A 17,613-nucleotide genomic window follows, 5' to 3' on the forward strand; every position below is an offset into this window, starting at 1 on the left:
ACTTTCCATATTTGACACTTTTGGGATCTTGTATACCTCACATTACTTGTGCGTTTATCTGTCCTCTGTCGACACCAGTGCAAGGTTAGATGCCGCTGGAAACCGGCCATGTTGAAAGGACACATCCCAGCTCATAATGACTGGTCATCACAAGTCTCCCGCCACTTGCGCTGCATGACGGGGCCAGTGTGACTTGGCCGGTTCCCCATGACAGATGGCTGACTTGGCCGGAGACTGACATCTGTATCATCCTTCAGCTCCATCAGCCTTGCCTCTCCTGTGTAAAGGCTGTCAGAGCCAGCCACTCCTCCTCTGATTCCCTGCTCCTAGCCTTCCTGCGCTGCTGCCACAATTGGCTCCATATGCCAGCCACATGGAGAAGTGTCACTCTCCACTAGCTCTGCACACAGCAGCAAAGCTCCCAGGTTGCTCTCCTTCTCCTCTCTCACCCTTTTCTCTCTCTGTCACTCTCTTTTTATTTTTTCATTTATTCTCTTTCTGTCATCATTTCCCTGTCTGTTCTCATCCATTGGAATAATTTCCTTCATGGCTATTAAGGGAACATGTTGGTGATGAAGACCTGAATAAACAGGGCAAGGCAGTGGAGCGGAGAGGATATTACATCCTGTAATCATTATTGTGATGTGAAGGAGGGGCTGGTAGCAAATCAGAGCTAGCTAATAATGAGTTACTTCTTCCTGAATGAGTTTCTCCATTTAGCAGACCAGTGCAATAGAAAGGAGGGCTGCTGGTCTGAGAACATGGGCCCTCAGGCTTGGTGTATCCTGGCTCCAGATGAGCCCCGAGGCGAGGAGTATCCTCCTCCCTATGTGAGAGGCAGCTGAATGTCCAGCAGTGGACAGGTCCTGGATGAAGCCCCAGGCTAAGAGCTGGCTCAGAGTAGGCTGAAAAAGCAGGTCATGGCAGCGTGGGATGGAGTGGGAGGAAGAGGCTAATGTAGCCAGAAGTGTTGAGTGTGGACAGGTGGATCATATTGGCTGGAGACTACTCTGTGGATGGCTAACCAGCATCAGTTAGCCAAGTCAACATACACAGGTCAGACTCACTGTATCGAAATGACTAAATGGTATTTAAATGCCAGATTTCGAAATGACCATCATGTTCAGCTGTGGGCTGCATTTCGCTGCTATCAGAGTCATGGTGTACCCAAGATGACATCAGATACTGGGCGATGTGTCACATCGTGAGTCACATTGTGTGGTGCCCACCCAGTGTGGGAACTCTCTCATTAACACTTTCATCAATGCTGCAGAATGCAGACTCAGAAAGAGTGTTATCAAGAAAGCAGACTTTTCACTCCGACACCAAACCAACTCTATTATCCAAATATTCAAACTAAAACATGCTCGGCAAAGTCACTGAGTGACCACATTTGTAATGGATTTGGCGCTGGCATCGGTTTTCACAACCAGTTTGGGTGAACTGTGATTTGTATGAAGACATGGCAGATGGTTTTTCCGCTTTTCAGAGAAGAATTTCTCTGCTGGAGAGACCCTTGCAGAAAACTGGGCTGTCAGTGCAGTAGGAAGATGGAAATATCTTGGAAATTGGTGCTACATGACCAGAGAAAACAGAAAGCAGACAAAGGACTGTGATATTCCAGTTCCAACAACCAGAATGCACTGATGACTGGACCAATAAGTACTCCTGTTGATGGGGGTCGTCCTATGAGTTGGGCGGTGCTTCGATTTTTGCTCGGCGTCCGTTATTAGACCGGAAACTGTGAAGCTGCTGGCTGGTTATTACACTCAGATATGTTTCTGAAAACATTTTTGATGAGAAACAGACAACGAACAGGATCATGGTTCATGTTTGATCACAGAGGACTCGTTTTACAGTTAGATGTGAATTTTTTTCAGCCTCTGTTTTCACACTGCAGGAACAACATGGTGAACACGTCACGAAATGTCTCTATTGCAGCTAAACATTCAAACACAAAAACAAGTCGGAAAGGCAGTTTAGTAACTGAATCTTGGGTAAAAGTAGTTTATCAGCACTGCTTAGTTTAGACCTACACTCTTTGGATGAGAGTGAAATTTGGAGCTCTTGACAGATTTTAGCGAGTAAAAGAGTGGAGAGCAGTTTACCATTGTTTGGTTGCATAAACACTGTAGTGATACAAAGCTGGTTGAAAATAGGCAAAGTTCCTGTTGAACTCCTGCAGTCTGAATCGAGTTCATATGCAAACTGATGAAAGGAAAAACATAACATATGCAGATGCTTCCATACAGGACACAAGGGTTCTCTGTAGGGTTTGTCTGGTATGAAAGTGATCTGACTCGTGTGCTATGGCCTTCACAGCCACCAGGAATAAGCGCCTATTGGAGATTTTGGAGTGATGTGTTCAGACAGACCGTCATTTATTTCAACGAATTTGTGTGCAAGCAAAAAGTCAAGGCCACTGGGCAGTAGAGTTAAACGGATCTCAACTTCAGCTGCAGCGCGATACAACATCATGCCGTAAGTTCGCCAAACAAAGTCATGCAATCATTGTGCTGTGATAACCCTCTGGAGTCTGAAAATCCTTGCACGTTTATTACCGAGACCGACCTGCTGCACACGGCTATTTAGTCCTAATGCTCGATCCTACAGTGCCCTTTGCCACCATCATCAAAACACCAGATAAGAGTATGTCTTTTGGGAGAATGGTGTTCAACCATTTAAAAACCTTTTCGGAGAATGAATCTTCTCGGTGTTGACCCAGCACCAGCAAGACATTAATGCTTTTATTGAAAAAAAACAAAAAAAAATGTGTTTCTCCCGTGTGTTCTCAGTCTGGAGTTCAGGGCTTTCAGATTGTTCAAATACTCAACTTTTCCAAAAGAAATATTTTTTCCTCCATCTGTTGTGGTATTGATGCTTGGTAGTCATGATAACACGAGTAGAGAGAGCATCTTCTTTTCGTCCCTCATCATCGTCTGTCCCTGTAACCTCCCACTCGCTTCACCCGAGTCCCGTTTCAGCAGAGGTTAATGCCGTTAGCTGTGCACAGCTGCGAGCGGCTCTGGTCTTGTCGTCGCAGGATGGCTGCTGACTGCTGCTCAGTTCGACCTGATGACTGGGAAGTCTGGGAATCTGTTGGACGCTGCAGCCATGTCTGACTTATGATGATTGGAGTTAATACCGTAGCGAGACAATTGGCCCACCTGCTAGCACCTCACCGCTGTAACCCACTGGGTGTAGAGTCTGGGCTTCCCTCCACCAGCCCCGGCTGCACGCCTCGATGCACATGAGGAATTCAACATGGCCTCCCGATGTCGACCTAATGTCCCTGAAAGTGGGATTTGTGGACTTGAATACATAGTTCGCTGTGGAATTAGATACACTTATAAGACGTGATTCTCCACTGATGTTGACATGAGGCAGCGGGGCTATACAAATATATACCAGGAGGTGGTTGAGCTTTGTGACGCCATTGGGCGATTTTCCATTATCTATACGTATGCATGCACCAAGGAAAATGAAACACAACGTGACAAATATTACAGGGAATTATCCTGGAAATGATGCGCACATAAATAGTTGAGTGGGCCAGTACACAGGCTTTAGTGCCGGCAATTACCGAATCCGTTCAAAATTTTAACAGACTTTATTCTTTTCATCAACATCATTAAAACCCTCATTTACAATGGACAGCAGGAAGGGATGATCTCTAATGCCATTAGTGAAGGCAACAGCTTCGCTTTTGATAGCTCCTGCTTTGAAAAATGGACGGAGTCCCACTCTAATGGGGTGTTGGTGTGTTCATCAGCGCAGAGTTTTTTCACACACACTCTAATGTACAAAGCTGTTGTTGTCGCATTTGGAGATAGATCTTTACACAGTTTTTTTCCCCCCCCAAACAGATTATTTGATGAAAGACTCAGCTGAAAAACTCATATTTATTTCATGATCTGGGATGTGTGAGTGAGCTCGAAACAAGTGCTGTAACCAAAGTCAAACTAAGCATGAAAGGTCATCAAAACAGGTTGGACGACTTTTGTATTCATTATATCAGTCCTGCACGAGAAAGAGCAGTTTTATGAAAAAAAGAAAGGAGGAAAAAAAGTCCTCCCTTGGGTGCTGAGTCACCTTTCCCATCCCTGACAAGCTATTCTCAGTGAATCAGCACCGCAGTTAAAATGTTGTTAATGCAAATTTGATATTTAGTTCTCTGATTGCTGCCTGTAGGAGCAGCTTCTGCAGATGTGGACCGTTTCGTGCTTGGCCAGAGGCAAGGCGTGATGATACTGTATCGGCTGTATAAACTCACCTAATAAATCATTCAGAGCTTACACCTTTCATATTCTTCGCATGTAGATCTTCAGAGAATTGGTACATTTAGCTGGTTAAAGTCGAAAACGCACACACTTTCACATCTCCTGCTGTTTACATCAGAGCACTGACCCCACACTGATACGGCGCTTTTAGACAGAAAACAGCACCGACTGGATCTCATCTATCACTGCAGTGCTGCGAAAACATTACCCTTCATCTGACCCCCGACCCTGTGGTGGTTCGGCTGGGACGCAGCTTGTTTGTGAAATATATAAAGATGATGCAAATATAAAGATGATGCAAAGAGAGTGAAAATGTCTCCTATCTTTACTTGATGTTGGGGAGTAAATCTCAGTGGTAACAGTCTCTTTCTCACACGATAATCCTGTTCGGCCGCATGTGGGAGAAATTGTCATTCAGCAAAGGCAACAACTGTTTTCTCTCAGATCAATTAGATCAACGCCGGCCAGCCAGAAGACCGGGATGTGCGCTGCGCTGCCCACACACACACACACACACTCACACGCACACCTTAATTGAAGCATCACTCAGTCGATCACCCATCGAACCCGACAAATTTCTCACCCTCTGCATAGAGAAAAGCACTCAGATGTGCATATGCGTACGCACATATCAACTTTTAGTCCTGCCAGACCATTAAACAAGAGAGCAGCCCCTTTGGCTCCTTAATGGAAATTGCCATTTCAAAGCCGTCAGAGAGAGATGTTAACCTTGTGCGATACTTGTGCCATTAAAAATGGATCAAAGCAGCTGAGCTTTGATGTCGACGGAAGATCTTATTTGGGTCGTGGTGGCAGACCAGAGCGACTCCCTAGCTCCCTCTGCTGGGCCCATTTGGCGTTTCATTCACGGTCACAAGTTTGTGATTCGGCCGTGTTATGCACTTCTGTGTATTGTAATTGTTTTAACCCCTCGCTGCTCCCTGAATACCATCTTCGTCGAGTCAATAGGCACGGAGATAAAGAGACAGTTATAGATAAAAGTGAGCGAGGAGACAAAAGAGAGGCAGCAAATACGGCAGCAGCTGTTTCCTTTTTCTTTTCAGTCAGTCCATCAATCAGGTTTTTGTTATGCAATGTGAGAGCCGATGCGGACTGTCTGGGGTATCGTTTCTCGGAGAGAGCAGAGAGGGGAGAGGCACCTCTGGGTGGGTGGTGTTGCTGATGTTGGGGGGGGGTGAACTCCTGACCCTCAGTGGGGAGACTGAAAAACCCGATTCCCCTCGTATTAAAGTCTCCCCCACAGAGCTCAGCTTAGGCTCTGCAGTGAACACTGTCCGAAGAGATAAATGACTTTGGAGTGAAGCAAGAGCTCACCTACCTCCGTGTGTGAGAGTGAGCTGTAGTATGATCATGTGTCCAAGTTGTGTGCGCTAGTAGGCTGGGAACAGATAGAGACAAAAAGACAGAAGGAGCCATTTTGCTGTACGTGTGTGTGCTCGTTTCTAGCAGACAGAAAAGCCAATTGTGTGTGCATTCATGCAATTCCTCTGTGGATGCAGCCACTGTGTGCATCGCTGCCAGTCTGTGTGTGTGTGTGCGTGTGCGCACACCCTTGTGTGGAGCGCAGAGTGGGGGGATTGAACGGCAGAGATGGAGATGGAGACACAGATAGAGAGAGAGTGAAAAAAACATAAATAATTGATGATAGATACCGCCTAGCATCTGCTGCCTGCTGCCATTGAGTTTGTTTCAAAGTAGATGTTGATGCAGGGTCTTGCTAAAACAAAGCGTTGCCGCCCCTCCATCATGACCTCATTATCGCAAAACATGGCTTTTAAAAACGGCAAAAGATGACATGCTATGGAGTGGGTCAGAAGTGTTTCCGCCTCAGATCATTTGCCAGATCTGCTGTATATTCATTTTCTGCCATATTATTTAAACATGGGGGGGGGGGGATGAAACCTACTTCCAATTGTCGTGAAGTGAGTCAGGAAAAAAAGGTTCCAAATGGGAACGTTAATTAATTGAATATTGGCTTGTTAGTGTGGAAGGCATGTGGATTTTCTCAGGCTTTCTTCGCATTTCGGTCAGAAACAAGTGGGTTAGGCTGTTTGGAGAGACTCAATGTGTGATTGACTTTAATGTGTTTAAGTTTTGCCTTCTCCCGTCCTCCGCAGGCCTATTTTCTCTCAGTTTGCCTCATTAAATCTTTGTGGAAATTCTCCAGCTCTTGTGGAAGAGACTTTCTTTTGATTAGGCTATAAACAAATGGAGGAGTTGGTTGACATCTCCCAAGACCGTGGCCCTCTTTTGTTTTGCTGCTGCACTGTTGCTGCCCCCCCTCCCCGCTCTGACAGGACTCGAGTACTATTCCCCAAAGCCTTTATTCTCGCTCGTTTTCTTTTTTTTCCCCCATTCCCTCACCCAGTTCCAACCCCTCCTCCCCTCTGCCTTTGTTAAAGACGGCCCCTCAACCACTCCCCCCACCTCTCTCTCTCTCTCTCTCTCTCTCTCGCACTATCTCGCTGGCTCTCTCATTATGCGCTCATCCGTTCCGCTGGCTGAGGGCTGAGAGAGGAGCGCTCAGGAGGAGACTGTTTGGGAAACCGGCGACGCGCCGCTGCTGTTTTCTCCTGAAGAAAGGAGAAAAAAAAAACAGATGTCAGGAGCTGCTTTTCCTTTTGGCAGCAGTCCTTCTCCTTCCCATTTTACTCCCTCTCTCTCTGTATCACCGTGTCTGTCCGGTGACTTCTCTCATTGACTCACTCCAAGCCTGCTTCAGCTGGCTGAGTGCGCTGACACTGGGACCACTACCTGCTGCCTGGGGATTAAGCGCGCTATGAATACCCGGAGCCTAATTTGTTGTTTTGGCTGCCAGTGAATGTTGGATCCCCACAGAAGAGAAGCTGGTGCATAAATCCGTGCAGCCAGAACACCGGGAGCGCCTCTGGACTAAGACAACCCGGTGGAAAAGGGACTGGATGCTTGAGGAAGCGGATAAAAGAGAGACGACAAACCAGAGAAAGAAAGGAAAAGACCGGACAAGTTCTTTCCTGAAAGGAACAAATAGACAAAGCTAAATCAACCCAAGTCCTTAAAAAGATCAGGACGCAATGGGAACCTTTCCCTCTCATTATCCGGTCGGGATTCTCTCTCAGGGCGCTGATACAAGAGAAGAAAGCTCAACAAATCTCTGCCTCGAGCTTCTTGGTTGATTTCTGATCGCACACCGGTCTTTTTCCCTTTCTCTCCATGAGTGTAGTCATTTAGAGCTTCTCTGTGTTTTGCCGCTCATCCGTAGCTGCTCGGGGTAGAAGACGGTTCAGCACTGACAGGGGCGAGCTGGGATTGCGTTCGTTCCCCTCTCCCAACTTTTACCCCCTTTCTCCGCCACTTCTTCCGACCCTCTTTCAGCCCCAGTGCACCAGCGGGGTGGGGTGGGGGGGCAGCTGCTTACCCACTCCATGGGACTGGCCGGGAATAAAGGTTATTGAACCGAGGGGGGCAGGCAGACACGCAAGAGAGAAGAGGAGGAAAAAGCAAACCTTCGCCTCTGCGAAGCCAAGAGCATATGGTTTAGCGGGAGGAACACAGCTGCTTTCGAGCCATCCCGCTCATCACGCTACGGCAGATACAAGTTGCTCCGGTGGCGGTGTCATGTTTGGACGGATCTTACATGCCGCGGTCGTATATCTCTTCGCCGTGACACAAGCTCCCGGACCTTAAGTCGAAGGAGTGAGTCCAGTGGATACAACGAAGCAGCTGTGTTGAGCTAGAGGCACGCCGGGCACATCGTTGCTCAGGGGAGGAGCGAACCCCTGTTGCCCCCAACAGACAGCAGCCACAGGGAGGCTGAAAAAGATGCTCTGCTGTCACCTCTTAGGGAAATACTTGTGACACGTGTTGTTGTTGTTGCGCACCAGACCTTGGCTTGGTTTGTAAAGGCTTTTGACAAGGAAGCCCCCCTCTCACGGCCATCTACCTACCAGTCCGGGTCACTGGGAAGAAAGGAGAGGATCCCCCTTTTTTTTTGGATTTACTGTCGGTCTGCCTTGGAAGTGCTCCGTGTGGATATTTGACAATCCATAACGCCCACATCCTGACACACACGTTCCTGGCTTAGGTGCACCTCACACACATTCATGCCAAAAGCACATTTTACAAACGCATTATCACCACCCACTTAAATCCACACACATGTTTGCGCTGTAAGTATAAACCACCCCACGCACACACATACTCGCTCATTCAAAGTCCATTAGCTTGTCTTTTTCCCAGTGGGTGCATCAGTATGGAGGTCGTGTGGACAGGTGGGGGGCTATAGGAGTCCAACATCTCTGTCCTCCGGTCTGTCCTCTTTCTCCAAATGGATGTTATTATCTCTAAAAATGCGTTACTTGGAAGCCGCTGAAAGCTTGCTGCTGCGATTCTCTGACAGAAACAGTCACCGGGTCTCCGCCAGGGTGCACAGCTGGAACCGCAGCTGAAACACCGACCATTACGCATCTTTTTTTGCCTTTTATTTTATCGCCATTCTCCATACTCTGCCCTCACCCCACCGCCATCATTTTTTCCAACGGGTCTTTGGGCACCCCTCGTCGCCCTCCTCGTCCCGTCATCTCCTCCGCCCTGGAGGGGAGGGGGTCGTTGGAGTGGAGCATGAGCGGGTGCCACTATCCCTCGCCGACCCCGCCGGAGCAGGACCGCAGGTACCAGCACAAGGTGTCCCTGGTCGTGCGCTACTTCATGATCCCCTGCAACATCTGTCTGATCCTGCTGGCCACATCTACACTGGGCTTCGCCGTGCTCCTGTTCCTCAACAACTGTACGTTGGTTCAAAAGAAACTTACAACTTTAACTTTAAACCTAGATGTGTGGTTCGCCTCGAGACAGCTGGAAAGATTTTGATTTGCGCGGCACATTCTCCATAGTTTTTGCTTTAAATGTCCTTGTTGAAACAAATACCCCCCCAAAAACACAGCTCAGTTTACCTCTCATGACAGCCTTATCTACAATTGAAGTAGGGACATCAAGACAGCTAAAGTCACAGCCCCGCTTCCCTTGATTCAGTGTCTGCAGGCTTACGAAATTGCTTCATATCTCCTCCCCAAAGACTTGGGATTTACTTTGAACTGCGGGATGAAGTATTAAATGGTGATTAAATGCCTTCGGAGCATGAAAATTTGTCTTTTGGTCTGGAAAGCCCCAACCCCTCCTGTCATCTGCTGCCACTGCATCGTTCCTTTACCACTATGTATTGAGAGTACAGTGGCTCATTAAGAGGCGGGGGCATAACCTTTGTGTGCCTTAGGGTCAGGGTTAGAGTTAGCGGCAGGTTTGATGGCGGGCATCACTGTAGATTTTTGGGTCAAATGGTATTCTGAGTGTAGTTCTGATATGAGAGGTCATTGCTTCCGAAAGTCATGATTCTCTTTATCATTTAAACATTACAATGAGTTTCTGTACAGAACCAAATTCATTTTAAATGGCGCCTCTGTTCATTATTGGTATACTCAACCCTTCACATGACAAGGTTCGCCTTAAATGGGTCTACCATTAGCCTCCACAACATGACTGAAATACACGTTGACATTGAAAATAGAAATAGACGGGATGACACCTTTTTTTATGTGACATCACCAACAGCTCACCTTCAGGTGCACCCCCTTTACTCTTTGCCTTCCTGTGTTCACGCTGACTTATTCATACTCCTCACTCTCTCACACGAGTTTACTTCTAAGTGCCTTGCCAGCTTAGTCTGTCTTAAAGGCGAAACTTCTCTCAACTCTCGAAAATGAGCTTTGCGAGACTTGTGTCACATAATAGCTCAGGATGTTGAAATAAGTACGTAAATAAGTTGAAAAAGCACAGTGCTAACACTTGCTGCCAAGTTCTGGCTGAAGTGGCGTGTGAGAAACAGTCCCAGGCTCTGTTAATACTCTCCTGGCATGGTTGTTGTTCCATGTCAGCCGTTTTCCGGTGACTTTCTCTTATCAGGCTGTTGACTCAGCCATGCTCAAGGCAAAGTCCCCCGTCACCGGGAGAATACTCGTGCATGAGGTGGACAGAGTGTCTCTCTCTTTCTGTCGTCTCCATCTGTCGTTCCTCCTCATCCTAATTGGTGGATGTGGGTGACCAGGAGGAGGGTGCTTCATTTGTAACCCTGCCGTGTTACCGAATCAATTTCAGCCAGGCAGAATCTATTAGATTTAATACAAACCCAGTTAAAGCGGGCCAATCTTCACCTCTCTCGGATGGCCGAGTGAAAAGAGGTGTGCGCAAGAGAAACTGATGAAGTGAAAGGGGCTCTATTATGTTGCCAAGAGCCCTCACCATGTGGCCACAAGGACAGCTGGAAAGGATAGCGATAGTGCTGGTAACAGTGGAAGGAGGAGAGGGTGTATGTGTGTGTGTTGGGGGGGGCTGTTAGAGGAGCCTCAACCTCAGATTCGCAATTTCAATTGTCACCATATGGGGTGAAGCGACGCTGCGCACACACACACACAGTTTGTAAAACCCCCCCCCCCACACACACACACACACAAACTCTACCGCCTGCCAGCGGAGCCCACACACAAGCGCACACTCTCGCTTTTTCATTCTGTACAACTATTCATCAAACACACCAAAGGGGAAGGTGACACACGTCCGCACACACATCTCTTCCAGCACATGGCTAAATGTCACAGTCGGACACGTATTGATTTGCTGGAGATATAGGGTGAATGATGGCCATGTTGTGACATTCACGCAGGCACGTGAGTCCATGCAGCCTCTGCCAGGTGCAGAGGGAGATGGGAAAGCCTGATATGTTTATGGAAAGACCTTATCTTGTCCTTTCATTATGGAAATGTGAAGAAGTCGTTTAGCCTCTCCCGCCGTCTCCCCGTTCTGCCGGGCTCCCTTTTGTGACGGTACATCTGTATCTGTTTGCGCATGTTTGTGTGTGCTCAGACATGCTTACAAATGCAAGGCAGGAAGTGCAGCCCGTGCGTCTTTTTTTTTTCCTGTGTGCGAGCAGAACTTCTAGATTTTTCCTCATGCCAACTTCTACTCCCCCCTCATTTTATATGTTTTCTTGAAATCCCCCCCCCCCAGATGGAAATCAGTTACCGTCATGACTGACTGGGAAACAGTCTCCGCAGACACTTCATTATTCACCTCTAGCACCAGCCTCGCCTCTCCAGTCTCCTCATTTTTTTTTCCCTCTCTCACACCCTCTCTATCTCTTATACTCTCTCTCTCTGTCCCTCTCCACCCCGAAGCCCCGGCTGTTGACAAGCAATTCTAAGTGAGCCTAAATTTAAAACTCAGCTCTGTCTCGGGATGCCGACGGGTATCGCAGAAGTCCCGGGAAAGGGCTTTCGGCGCGGTGGTTGACGGGGCCCGGGAAAAATGTGTTAGCGGGGTAATTGATGTGATGTGTTGTATCTTCCTCATTATCCCTCACAGCGCAAGGACATCGGAGAGATGGCTGGGTGGCTGTGCATCCTTTCTGAATGCGTGTGTTGCCATGTTTGTTTAGTGGAGGCAGCTCTGACGACTTCCTGAGGTCTCTGCTTTAGCGAGTCAGGCAGCGACTTGACGGGTGGCAACAGTGGTTTGGTTGAGTTAGTTTAGGTACCGTGACCAGTGTATTCTGATGGTCTTGAGATCATTCCAGAGCTTGTGCTTTCTGATGGTTAGATTTATGGAGATAGTGATTTGTTGTGTAAGAAACGGGTACGGTTACCACGAAAAACACGATTCTGGACATTACTTTCGCCAAAGAGGTTATGTTTTTCGCTCATGACTGTTTGTTGGGCGGTTGGTTGGTTTATCAGCAGTATTACACAATACTGAACAAAATGTTCCTGTAACTTGGTTGCAGTGTGGCTCTCAGCCCAGGACAGTCCTCATTAACTTTTGGTTAGGATAAAGGGACAGACCAAGGAATTTCTTTCTCACTTTAACTTTGCGAGATAAGTCATTTTTCAACATTTCCGTCAGTTTGTCAGGGAGCAATGCATGAATCTTAGGGGAAGAGTTAGGATAAGGGTGAGGATCTTTTCTTATGGGCTGACGCTGGTGCTGGTTCCGAGTTGGTTCTACCTTAAATGCAGATCCTAAAAAAGGAAGTTGAGGATTTAAATGTACAGGGTGATTGGGTTTTGATGTTGGATTAGGCTTTATTTGATTAAAGGGGACTGTTGGGCACTGGCGGAGGTATGCGCTCTACTGAGTCCCATTCTAGTTCATCGATTTCTCACTTTGCTTATAGCCCTGCATCATTCAGTTGCATACTGTATGTCTCTGGTGTTTGTATACTCTTTGCATAATTTAAACAAGCTGACCAAGAGGCAATGATGTTGTGTGTTCAGTGGTGAAACGATTTGTTGTTTAATCAATCAGACAATAAATCTACCAAACTTTGAATAATTGGACTGTTGTTTGTCAAATCAAAAACCCAAATGTGAGTTTTGCTTTTCTCTGCCTCAGATTGTAATGCGACTGTTTTTTGGTTCCAGACTGTTTGTTAGACAGTAAAAGAAATGCGAGCACATCCCCTATGGGCTCGGGGAAATTGCTTTTGCACCATTTTTTGGCATTTTGTAGCCTAAGCAGTCAGTCGAAAAACAGTCGACAGATTAATCGCCAATAACAATGCCCTAATTCTGATTCTGCTTGTTTTTGTGTTTTGTCCCTAACAACAACACCCCCTTTTTCCCAGATACATAAAAGAAATGTTCTTCATCAACCGCTAATGATCCATTTACATTGCCTGGTCCAGATTTTCCTCATTTTTTAGAATCAAGGTGTCTAAATAGCCGAGGACTCAGGTTTCATGGGATTCCTCCCCAGAGTGTTACTCCATACTCAGTCATCTGACACTACAGGTCTTGTTTTACGGTTCCCACAACGCTTGACAAGCCTTATGTCATCGTCTGCTGGGTGCTGACCTGCAGAGTAGCATGATGTCATTTGATATATGTAGGGGAAAAGTATCTGATTGATTCTGCATGTGGTTGCTGGGGGGGGGGGGGGGGGGGGGCTGGGGACTGAATACGTTTTCACTGATGCACTGTACCAAATTTCAAATCCTATATCACACTTTCCAACTCCCACAACAAGAACAAATCCTCTGTGTTCTCAATTCTCATGTGCTTTTATAATATCAGAGAAAAAGTCATGCGGTGTGGTGTGGGATGAGGAGACCATGGGAACAATGGATGACAAAACAATGATGGCATCGCTGAAACGCACTCCTGACGATTAGCTCAGCGTGGTTCCTGCAGGGCCCAGGCGCTGAATTAGAATGTGTTTGATAGCAAAGCCGAAGCCTGTAGACAGAACGTGTCTCTCTTTTTTTTCTTTTTTGAAGCAACTCAATTACTTGGCCTTAACCCCTGGGAAGTCTCTGAATCTCCCCAAAACTAAAAACCTATTTCTCTTTTATCTCTTTCAGACAAACCTCCTCACTTCACACCGGTCCAGCCTCCTGATGGTAAGTCCTCTGTGATTTCTCTCTGCTTGCCTTCGTTGACCACTGGTGTTTAGGGGGGTGTATCTGCAGATAATGACCTTGGACAGCGGATCCCTGCCTTTGAAGTGGGCAGCCGTCTGCGCGCCGCGCCGAATTTTGGCTGCTCCGCGTTTTTGTTTCGACGCAGTTGGTATGGCAGGCACGTGTCCAGGTCTGCTCTGGGCTTTGATGTGAGAAGGATCTTTTGATGACTTGATTTGGTCTGCGCCGTGCGGCTAGTTGGGCTGATGTTCAATACCTGTTACCACAGCAGTATTCACATCCTCCTGATAGGGTCTAATAGGATAATAACCGCCCTTTCCCTGGGTATTCTGCATTACTTGAGCCTGCTGGGAGCTTGTAGGCCAGGGGGAGAGCAGCACCACCGGCCAGGCTTGTTATCCACATGTTCTCATCCTGTCCCACACATGTAAATCTTTGCAAACGGTTGCTGCATCCTTTCTGTTGTTTTCTGGCCCGGTAACATGAGCTGTTAATTAAAAAAAAGCAACAATTTATTTTGGAAACGGTGGATTTCGGCGAGCTTTAATTGGGAGGAAAACAGCTGGTTTTCAAGCTGCTATCATGAATATTTATCAGAGGCAGCGCAGCGAGACGGTGTTTGATAGACTTTGGTGTTGTATTTTTTTATTTCACTGCACCGACAGACAGCCAGCGATGGACTCTTACTAGCTCGACTACCTGCGTGCATGCTACAAAGCCCGAGGTTTGGAGGAAGAAAACACACGGAGAAAATGTCTCTAATGATCCCGGCCGGCCAGCTGATGCCGGGGACAAAAGGCCACAGTGGGGGCTGGCAGAATCTGTTTCTGATAATTGCTCAATCACTCGCCCCGTGGGCCGACTTGTTTGGAGAAAGCGTCTTAGCGAAAGATGTCAGCTTAAAAAATGCATCAAATTAGAGGCGGTTTATGACGAATGCGATTGTCTGGCTGAGTAGGGACAATAGGCTGCTCACTGTCAATGTGAAATGGCTCGAGAGTTTGCCTTCAACAAATAATTGTGCTAGATTGGAGCATTTCTCAACCCGGCCTCACCTCGGCACCTGAGGAGTGAGCGAGACGTCAATTCTTCCATTCTGTTCTGCCTCGTGTCACAAAACACTGGAGGTCCAATTGATGCCGGCACGGTTTACAGCAGCTATTTGTTTTTATTTTAATGAAAGACGAAATTGTCCTGACAAATGATTATATCTCACAGAGAGGTCCCTATTTGTCTGCTTTTGAAGCAAATATTGCCACAAAATTTGGCTCTCCACTGCGAAAATGAGAAACAGTGTGCAGGCAGCGAAGCAGCCCATTTCTGTCTTCCATTGAATTCTCCCCCACAAAAGACGCCCTGCTTATCGATTGAGCCACTCATTTCCCATGTATTAAACTTTTTGCTGTCTGAGGGGCACAGTTTGTTTCTGCACTAGTCAACCGTTTAAAAGCTGCTGCTAGCCCTTAATTACATTTCCAATAGTTCTGTAGGCTTTCCATCAGCCGCCTATGCTGTTTTAATATGCCAAGCAAAACAAAAGGCAGAGTCTCCAATCAGCGGGGTAAGCCTGCCCGGTGGGATGCAGTTTCTCTGGGTCATTTAATGCTGGAGAGATTAGTGAGACAATTAGAGTTGGCCCAAATAAGACAGTAGGCCACTTTTTGGAGACTCATGGCTTTAGCCGCGGTGGAGGGGCTATTTAGAAGATGCTCTAGACCAGCGGAGGGCTAATATAGCGCTACCATTAGTCAACTCTGCTCCAGAGAGCGCGGGGCTCGTTCTGCTGAACTTGTCCTCGGTGCCAAGGACTCTCGGCTCCCCGGTACTTCATTACAAGAAGTCACATACAAGATACCGAGGAGTCTGCATTTTTAAACAGCCTAATTTGTCTGTGAACTGCTGTTGATGAGACGTCCTTATTAGCACGAGGAGATTCTGCAGAAAGTAAAGGAATTTGTACTGCAAATTAGAGCGGGTAAATCTCGAGGCTCGCCGGGGGAAAATGCAGGTTCGGCACAAGCGCTTAGATGATATTTATGGTGTGCGCCACCCGCAAATAGCTGACGAATCCTCCCCAATGAATGGCCCATAATCACCAGTCAGAAACAGTGACAAAAGTCACAAAGCAGCCTTTAATTAGGCTCTTTCTTTGAAAGCTCAAAGCGGCAGTTGCTTGGCTCGGGCCGGACTCATTATTGCCTGTCCTCTCCTGATAATAAGACAGTTGTTGCATGTTTGGCCAAGGCTAGAAAGCTCTGAGAATATGCAGCTAGAGGGATTAGTATTGGACTTTGGAAAAGGGGGTCAACTGCATGAGCTGCAAATAACAGTTATTTTCAACACTGATGCATTTGCCCATTATTTTCATCATTGACTGATGTATCGTTTAGTCTATGAAGTGGAGAAAAAAAAATAAAAATGTGACTTCTTACAGTTGAGAAGCTGAAAGCAGCAAATGTTTGAAATTTTGGCTCGAAAAAATGACTGAAATGATTAGTTGATTATCAAAACGTAATCGTCGACTCTCGTTTGATGACTAATCGCTGCAGCTCGTTTCCACATCCAGATGTTCGCTCACTCATTAAGGGCGTTGGAATGAGGCAGCAGTGATGATCTGCAATCTCTGTAAATTATTTGTGTTTATTTTATATTTGGAGATTTGATCATTTAACTGTTCAAGTCATTGCGATTTATGCTGAATCTAGTCGGGGCTAAACGGCGACAAAGAGTACTGTCTCTTTGTCTTCAGACTGATGGGAAGATCAGGCGCACGGCTCCCTGGAGGGAATCCTCATTCCATCCCATTACAGCCTCAGGTGACTTAACACTGTCCAAACAAGATCCAAAATAGTCCAGAGACTGAAATGGAAGGAAGCCTAATGGAGAAACACGTCTGAGACAGTTCAGGGGTCCTTTGTGACTGCTGCCGTCTCCGGCACAACCTGCCTGGCAGGAGCTCGTTCGCCGCGAATCCTTCAATTTCTCATTTGTCACTGACACAGCTCCCCAGAGGATGCTCCTCGCTGACAGACAAAATAAACTCCCGGTCTGAAATGTGATTTGATCCAAGATGGTGGGAGACGCCTGAAAAAAAGTGCCGGCGGGCTCAGTTACACTTTGAGAGCACTGACTCTTCCTAAAGAATTGACGTTACTCTCTGTCAGCTCGGGGAGAGTACGGTAACTAAGCGCTCCACACCCATTACCCCCTCAGATAGGGGGGAAAACACACACACACACACACACTTACACACACACACAAAACACATACAACTGTACTGTAATTTATTCTGCCTGAGCCCTTCCCTGTGTTCTTGACAGTAAGCTTGACTCGGAGAGAGAGGCAGAATTAATTATGACTCCTCGGCCTATCTTAATTAAATCATTTCCCATCATAGATTTCACACAACAGAGGCGAAATATCTACCTCATCTTTTAGCCGGGGCAAGGGGGGGGGCAGGGGAGGCAGGGGCTGAGGATGTCTCACATCAAGATATCAAAGGTACACTGTAAAGTTGCCTCTCCAGGAGTAGGATTTCACAGAAGAGTTGTCATGTCTCCGGCTTTTTAGCAGGGAGCAGCTTGTTAGCCCGCTGTTTGGGAGCCTGGCCGGGAAAAGCAGAGGGGGTGGGGGCCAGCGGGCGGCCTTGACTTTATCAAGTTTGTTGCCCTTTGAAAGTACACTGTTTTTTTTTTCAAACTGCACAGCTGAACTCTGTATCCTCAAACCCGGTCAGGGTAGCCTGTCTTGTTCTGTGTTTGCGGAGTCAGCAGACGCTTACGTGAGCGTCTCGAGTAAGCTGTGTTTTTTTTCATAAACAAAGGCGAAAGGCAAAGGAATTAGCCGAGTCCCGTCGACCCCCGCAGC

At 47.1% G+C, this 17,613-nt stretch overlaps 1 protein-coding gene across 10 annotated transcripts in view; it reads left to right on the forward strand.

Annotated features, from left to right (window-relative positions):
• Nucleotides 1-17,613, forward strand: part of agrn (agrin) — a 279,643-nt gene that overhangs the window by 93,140 nt on the left and 168,890 nt on the right. For 8 of the 10 annotated variants that reach the window (XM_030421898.1, XM_030421897.1, XM_030421900.1 and 5 more), the window contains one exon: nucleotides 13,687-13,725. In XM_030421898.1, coding sequence (XP_030277758.1) covers nucleotides 13,687-13,725 — 39 coding nt within the window. Of the gene's footprint in view, nucleotides 1-6,769; nucleotides 9,067-13,686; nucleotides 13,726-17,613 lie in introns of those variants that run through there. The other 2 variants (XM_030421904.1, XM_030421907.1) reach the window with 1 other exon arrangement.

This window comes from Sparus aurata, chromosome 7 (assembly GCF_900880675.1).
Source record: "Sparus aurata chromosome 7, fSpaAur1.1, whole genome shotgun sequence".
NCBI classification, from domain to species: Eukaryota; Metazoa; Chordata; class Actinopteri; order Spariformes; family Sparidae; genus Sparus; species Sparus aurata.